Source organism: Salmo salar, chromosome ssa02, assembly GCF_905237065.1.
Source record: "Salmo salar chromosome ssa02, Ssal_v3.1, whole genome shotgun sequence".
Lineage (NCBI taxonomy): Eukaryota > Metazoa > Chordata > Actinopteri > Salmoniformes > Salmonidae > Salmo > Salmo salar.
Genome location: NC_059443.1, coordinates 65,052,067 through 65,059,419, shown reverse-complemented (window position 1 = coordinate 65,059,419; position 7,353 = coordinate 65,052,067). Strand labels below are relative to the sequence as shown.

The window sequence follows — 7,353 nt, the reverse complement described above, 5'->3', positions numbered from 1 at the left end:
TAATATTCTAATGTCTACTCAAATATGAGAGGCATTCATAGTATTTCCTTGAAGAATGCTGTTGTTATGGTTCCTAGGATGGGCAGTATAAACATGAGAACGAAACGTTTGGATAGCCATGAGTAATAGTTAAGTCAAACTGAGAGCATAAATTCACTTCACCCCAGACAGAGCGGGGTTAGAACGGTTAGAACGGAGTCAATACTCCGGTGTGGGCAGGCTCTCTTTTGATCATTCTTGTCGGTGTCCATATATGGTTCGTGATGTCACGAGCCGGTGGTTCCGTCGATATAAAACCGATCCGACGGTATCCCCTTGGAGGAAATCTAAGCAACTACCAGGTTCATTAGGGCGCGTTCAGTTTACTCGTCTCTGACGGCCCGTATACAGTAATTGCTTATAAAATAATACACACTGTTAGAGGCAAACATGAAAGTCTCAAGCATAGATTGCCGTCGCCTCAAGAAGATTATCAGGAAGGAATGTGGAACCTCTCTCATTGTGGACTGTCGACCTTATTTTTCGTTCTCGAACTCTAATATCAAAGGCTCTGTCAATGCCAACCTGAACTCGGTTGTTGTCCGGAGATCCAGAGGAGGGCCGGTACCTCTTCAGTTTGTCATCCCGGATGAGAAAGCCCTGTTACGGCTGCGAGAGGGGAGCATATCGGCAGTGGTAGTTCTTGATGACCGAGCTCCTCACTGGCAGAAACTGAAAAAGGACAGTATCGCACAGATAGTGATTAACACGCTCAATAATCTGGCGAGTGGGACAAACATCTGTTTCCTAAAAGGTGAGAATTGTTACAAAATTCTGAAATCATTCGACTATAAAACTCTAAATCCATTATAAGTTTGTCTTTGTAACTTTTTCACTAAGTGTCCAGGGCTAATTCACTGTCTGAAGCCACTTGAACACAATGTTTATTATAAACGATTTGGCTACGCTAATAAATTATGCTATTATAAAAACTATATTTTGGAGATAACATGAAATGGTTGACATTCAATATGCCTTATAACATCCTCCCTTTTTGTTTAGAAAACTGTATGTGACCCATATCCTCATATCTTCAAATCAACAAAAAAATGTAAAAGGCCTTGGTATAGTTTTCCATGACCTATGACGCAAAGTCATTGTTTTATTTGACCGTGTTGTAGCAACCCTCCCATTTGAGCAATACACTTCTCCGGTCGAGCTCTCCGAGAGATAAATGTAATGTGTGCGTCAAAGTAGTCCAGATGAGTCAGTGCGCGAAATGCTTGTGAGAACTCGAGAACATCATGACTGGTTGTTCTGAGAATGTTCTATGTGTGAATGTTCACAAGGAAAGCATACATTTTCTAGCATTCGTTTCGAACATTTATACCTCTTCCTTTCGACTATGTGTCAGAACCATTCATTTAAAGTCTGTCAGATTGTCACCTTGTACTCATAGACCTAAATTGATTATTTTAATTGAAACGCAGATGAATTACGACGTTAGAATAAGGTTATATGACGTTATAATCCATTATAAGCACATCGTTTTCACAGCCTGGTATGAGCCCTAAATCTAGTTGGCAAATGCTGACATTTATGACGCACAAATAAACATTTTATCATTTTTTCAATGTTTTATTTAACCTTTATTTAACTAGGCAAGCCAGACAAAGCTGTCTTGGGTGTATAATTTCTTTTAAAATGTCCCCTGATGGAATACATTCAATTGTAGGCTATTGAATTTCATTAAAATATTAAATGTGTTTTGTATTGTTCTGTGTATTTACCAGGGGGGTTTGAGAACTTCCATGGCCAGTACCCTGAACTTTGCACTGAGGTCGTGAAGCCCGTTGGCGTCGACCAGAACAACGGAACCGAAACCGGGAAATGCAGGCCGAGTATCGCCCTATGCTGTGAGAAACTGGGCTCCAACCTCAAACCAGATTACGATCAGGTATGGAAACGAAAACAACTTCCTTTTTAGCCTGCTGCCTATTCTTTCAGGGTTAGGTGGCTAGCCACTTCCCCTAGGTTGGGCTGGGGTTTAGGGTTGAGGCTGTGGCTGCAGGGTTTTTGACTGAGTGAATATCCCTGTTAGATAAGAATGACTGTTCTGTACTCGGTTTAGTCATACTGTCTTCTTGGCAATTCAAAATAGATTTATATAGCCGAATGTACTGTATGTTCAGAGATATTTGTGGACTTGATAGAGCACATTTAGTTTCATTCAAGGAAAGACATAAAAAACAAAAAGCCTACTCATAGGATTATAAAAGGCACATATTGTCTAGCTGATCTTAAATGTACAGCTGTACATTCATAAGGATAATATTTTGTCTATGGAGTCAGATATGTTACTGACCATTCTCAAAACAGTGGCCTCCACCATTCAACATTCTCTCCGACACACGCTTGATATTAGCTTTGACCTTCACTGCATCCCAGTCATCAAGAGAAGATGGCCACTAGTCAGAGACCCCCAGCTGACATCAGAAGTCCTTTTATAACCTTTTCATCCCTGACCTTTTCCCTACCTCTTACACCATCATGATAGGCTAACACAATCTGTTTACAGTACAGAAAATGTACTATTGCGTCTTGCACCGTACATACCTCTCAGTATCTCCGTTGATGTATGTACTAAAGGTGTAGGATCTTAATTTGATTACTCTGTTGCAGAATAACTTTGTAGTGTATTTGAGGTTTTAAAAAGGTTTCTGAAGTTTGTAATTTCCACTTTGAAATTTCAAACTTGATTTTCCCTTATGAAAAATGTATCAACCCCTACAAAAATGTCAATTTATAATAATCCACATAATAATTTATATTTCCTGTTGCTGCAGGATTATTTTACTGCTGTAGAAAACTGGCTCAAATTAAGATCCTACATCTGTATTTGAACTCTAACCCCCCATTGTTGTGTCTTTAGGAAACCCTGTGTTTCATGTACTGTATCTCTGCCACACTCTGTCTCTACCGCTCACAGATTTAATATCACTTTGTTGTGTCTCCCCTCTATCTCGGCTCACACACTCCGCAGTTCTTATGTCTAATATCTCCCCCCCTTTATTATCTACCCTCTCTCTTCAGGGCAAGCCGGTGGAGATCCTTCCTTTCCTGTACCTGGGCAGTGCCTACCATGCCTCCAGGCAGGACTATCTGAGTGACCTTGGAGTCACAGCCCTGCTGAATGTCTCCAGGAGGGACACCAGGCCCTCCAAGGGCCACTACGACTACAAGTGGATCCCGGTGGAGGACAACGTCACAGCAGATATCAGCTCACATTTCCAAGAGGCCTTCCAGTTCATTGGTGAGTGTCGTGGTCTGGACATTTTGTTCTCTCTTTTTTCCTGCCCTCTTCTCCTTTTTTTCAGATTTCTTCTCTTCTCTGCTCTTTTCTTTTTTCTTCTTCTCTCATGGAAAAGATAGGATTCCAAGTCCATTAACAGAGGGGATGGGGCAACTCAATTAAAATAGTTAATGGCTTCACTCCCCCCCCACTGCCAATCTGAAAGGAGGACAGGCAACAACCTCTCACTAATCTGTTAGCCTCATCTGCCTTCCTTCCATTTCTCTCTCTCTCTCTCTCTCTCTCTCCTTTCACAAATCCCCAGATTGGCTTCATTCAGAGAACAGCTTCTGTGTGCTCCGTCCCCCTCTCCTCACTCCCTCCCTCCCTCCCCTACCCCTCCCTCCACCTCTCCCTCATCCCCCCCATTTTAAGTTTAAAAAGAGATTCTCTGCAATGCCGTCATTGCCTCCCGGCTCACAGTTAATCTCGGCTAGTGGCTTATTGCGGGTTATTACCGGGTGTGGTCAGTTCACTCAGTCAGTTTGTCAGTGTGACAAATGTTGTTAGCTAGCCTTACTCACTAATGGTGGGTGGAGGGTTTTTGAAGGAGGGAGGCTGTGTTCACAGACAAAAAGGTACACAAAGGTTGTTTAGTTATTGTTTATCTGGGTCATATTCATTAGGGCAAACCGTAGCTAAATGTTTCGCAACAGAAAATGAAAACAAGCATTTATTGGTCAACTTCAGGTAGTGTTTCAGTCATTTTTCTTCTGTTTGGTACCAAAGGAACTCAACCATGATGCATGTGTTCAGAGACAGAGCCTTGAGGGAACAGAGAGTGAATGTGTGATAGAAAGAGGCTTGAAGTGTTGGATAATAGCGCTCACAAAGATGTTGAGCAGCCTGCACTTCTATTTATAAATGTAATATCCAGGCACAGCCGAGGACAAGCTTGAATCTCATTCTCACCCAACATGGAGGCCTCACCTGACCTGTATCAATGGTGGAGGTGTTGCTGTTGTTCTTCTTTGTTTTAAGCCCCCACATTTAAGCGTCTTTGCCTAAAGCCTGTAAGCATTCCGTAAGACAAAGAGGTGTCCTTCTCAGCCCAGGGCTGAATCTTAACAGAGGATGTCTCCTTGAAAAAAACTATCTTCAATTAAATAAAATCCAACTGGATTTATCACATGCACCAAATACAATTGGTGTATACTGTACAGTGAAATGCTTGCTTACGAACCTTACCCAACGACGCAGAGTTTGAAAAATAATTATACAAAATGAAATAGTAACTAACACAAGAGGAATACAAATAAAATACACAAGAATGGAGCTATATACAGGGAGTACCAGTACCAGATCAATGTGGAGCTATATACAGGGAGTACCAGTACCAGATCAATGTGGAGCTATATACAGGGAGTACCAGTACCAGATCAATGTGGAGCTATATACAGGGAGTACCAGTACCAGATCAATGTGGAGCTATATACAGGGAGTACCAGTACTAGATCAATGTGGAGCTATATACAGGGAGTATCAGTACCAGATCAATGTGAAGCGATATACAGGGAGTACCAGTACCAGATCAATGTGGAGCTATATACAGGGAGTATCAGTACCAGATCAATGTGAAGCGATATACAGGGAGTACCAGTACCAGATCAATGTGGAGCTATATACAGGGAGTGTTCAGATATTCACTCATTGCATCCAAATGTAAAACAATAGGCTTGTTTCTCTTTATGAAGAAGACATCCCAATTCCCTGAACCTCTGGATGAATGTGGTGGAGGTAGAATATTCTTCTGTCAACCAACCATTTAGCTGGAAATAGAGGATAAAAACAGCAGTCAAAAACATATTTAGGCACCCTATTCCCTAAATAGTGCACTACATTTAACCAGAGCCATATGGGTCCCAGTCAAAGGTAGTGCAATATGTAGGGAATAGGGTGCCATTAGCCAGAGGATGGGTCATTAAAACACCCACAGGCTCTCTAGCTGCCTCTCAGAAAGCCTCCCAGCACTCCAGATGGGAGCAGCTTAATGATTCATTCATTTGGTTTTCACAGGATCGGAGCTGTCAGAAACCATCGCTGGCTGTTCCCCCCTGTGGCTCATACATGTGTGTGTGACACAGATAATCTAGGTGTGTGTGTGTGTGTGTGTCAGATAGAGTGTGGAGGAAGTGCATGTAATACTGAAGTAGAATAAGTTCCCTCCTCTCCCAGCCGTGGTGAACTTAGTATAGTACTGCTCAGCTCCCCCACAGGCACGTAGGAGAGAGAGAGACATGGTCTCGTGTGCAGCTGTGCAGGGTGAGTCAGTCAGCCCTGCCGCAGTGTGTGTTTCTAATGGGAGAGTGGTGACTGAGTGGCAGCAGGGCTCTTATAGGTTCTGTGTGGGCGAGAAGAGAGGAAGAGTGAAGGGGTGTGGAGGCAGGTGATGATTAGACACTGAAGAACAGGAATCAATCTCTGCATTCACAAACTAAAATAGCTCTGACAGCACTCGTTTCCAGTGAGAATTTAGCCAGAGTGGTTCTATTCTAGGATGCAGTTATCCTATTCAATTCTTCTATATTTGAGTTACACAGTGTAAGTGGCTATGTGGCCATACTTCATTTCTGACCAAATGTAACAATGTATTATAGCTCATGTTTATCATGTCATTAATGTAAATGTTACCGTTTTGTCTCCTCTCCAGATGGTGTGAAGCAGACAGGGGGTAGAGTCCTGGTGCACTGTGAGGCGGGCATCTCCCGCTCCCCGACCATCTGTCTGGCCTATATCATGAGTACCAAGCGGCTACAGCTCGAAGAGGCCTTTGACATCATCAAACAGCGCCGCTCCCTCATCTCGCCCAACTTCAGCTTCATGGGCCAGCTGCTGCAGTTCGAGTCTGAGGTCCTGTCTTCGACACCTATTACCGCAGCAACGACCCCCGAAACCGCCACCGAACCCGCCACGCCCTGTTGCATCGGTAAAGAGACGGCCTCCTTCTTTGGGAGTTCGAAAGAGTTCACATTCAACAACAATAACTTTGACTTTGAACCTTCCACAGTTTTCGCCCCCCTCCCTACCTCCTTCCTCACCCCCATGCCTCTTCAGACTCCTCCACTCCGCCATTTTAAATTGAGCCCTTTAACTGCACTGCCTTAAGATGTGACTGTTTAGTAGGTCTCAGATTACTTGAAAAATAACAATAACAAAATACAAATAAAATGCTCTATTTGTCTGGTGCTGGCACAAGCCAGTAATGAAGTGGAACGGCTGGCTATACAGAAACAATGACTGAGAGAAGATATTGCGGTGATCGTCTATATAGGATTTTTCATTCAAGTTGGGAAAAGTCCCTGAAATTCAGACTACAGTCTTTGTTTGAACTTTGAACTGCAGCGTGAAACCACAAAGACTACTGCAATACATGCCTTAGGTTGATAATGTGATGTTTTGCCTATTCACATGCCGTATCAAGGCATTTTAACCTAATTTATTTGATACATCTTGTCTGTCTGATTGTCTGTGTTTTTTCTAAATACAAATGTGGATGCCAATAAATGTTTCCACCAAAAAGTACCTTTGTGTTCATGTTCTTTTTCTCAAATATGAACCTTATATGAATACAATTGTTATATATATATATATATATAAGACAGGGAAACATTGGAGGAGGCTGGTGAGAGGAGTTATAGAAGGACAGGCTCATTGTAAAGGATATGGAAACCAGGTTTCCATTCCAGCCATTACAATGAGCCTGTCAAATCAAAGTTTATTTGTCATGTGTGCCAAATACAACAGGCGGGACACAATGCATAGTCCGGGTACCCAGTTGATTAGCTGTTCAGGAGTCTTATGGCTTGGGGGTAAAAGCTGTTGAGAAGCCTTTTGGTCCTAGACTTGGTGCTCGGATACCGTTTGCCATGCGGTAGCAGAGAGAACAGTCTATGACTGGGGTGGCTGGAGTCTTCGACAATTTTTAGGGCCTTCCTCTGACACCGCCTGGTATAGAGGTCCTGGATGGCAGGCAACTTAGCCCCAGTGATGTACTGGGCCATACGCACTACCCTCTGTAGTGC

At 42.9% G+C, this 7,353-nt stretch overlaps 1 protein-coding gene across 1 annotated transcript; it reads left to right on the top strand.

Annotated features, from left to right (window-relative positions):
* The first annotated feature begins 295 nt into the window (after nucleotides 1-295).
* On the top strand, nucleotides 296-6,853 carry LOC106590170 (dual specificity protein phosphatase 5). The gene is made up of 4 exons (XM_014180855.2): nucleotides 296-793; nucleotides 1,773-1,936; nucleotides 3,073-3,292; nucleotides 5,982-6,853. The coding sequence occupies exons 1-4, from the start codon at nucleotides 430-432 to the stop codon at nucleotides 6,434-6,436; spliced, it is 1,203 nt and encodes a 400-aa protein (XP_014036330.1). The 5' UTR covers nucleotides 296-429; the 3' UTR covers nucleotides 6,437-6,853.
* Nucleotides 6,854-7,353: the final 500 nt, after the last annotated feature.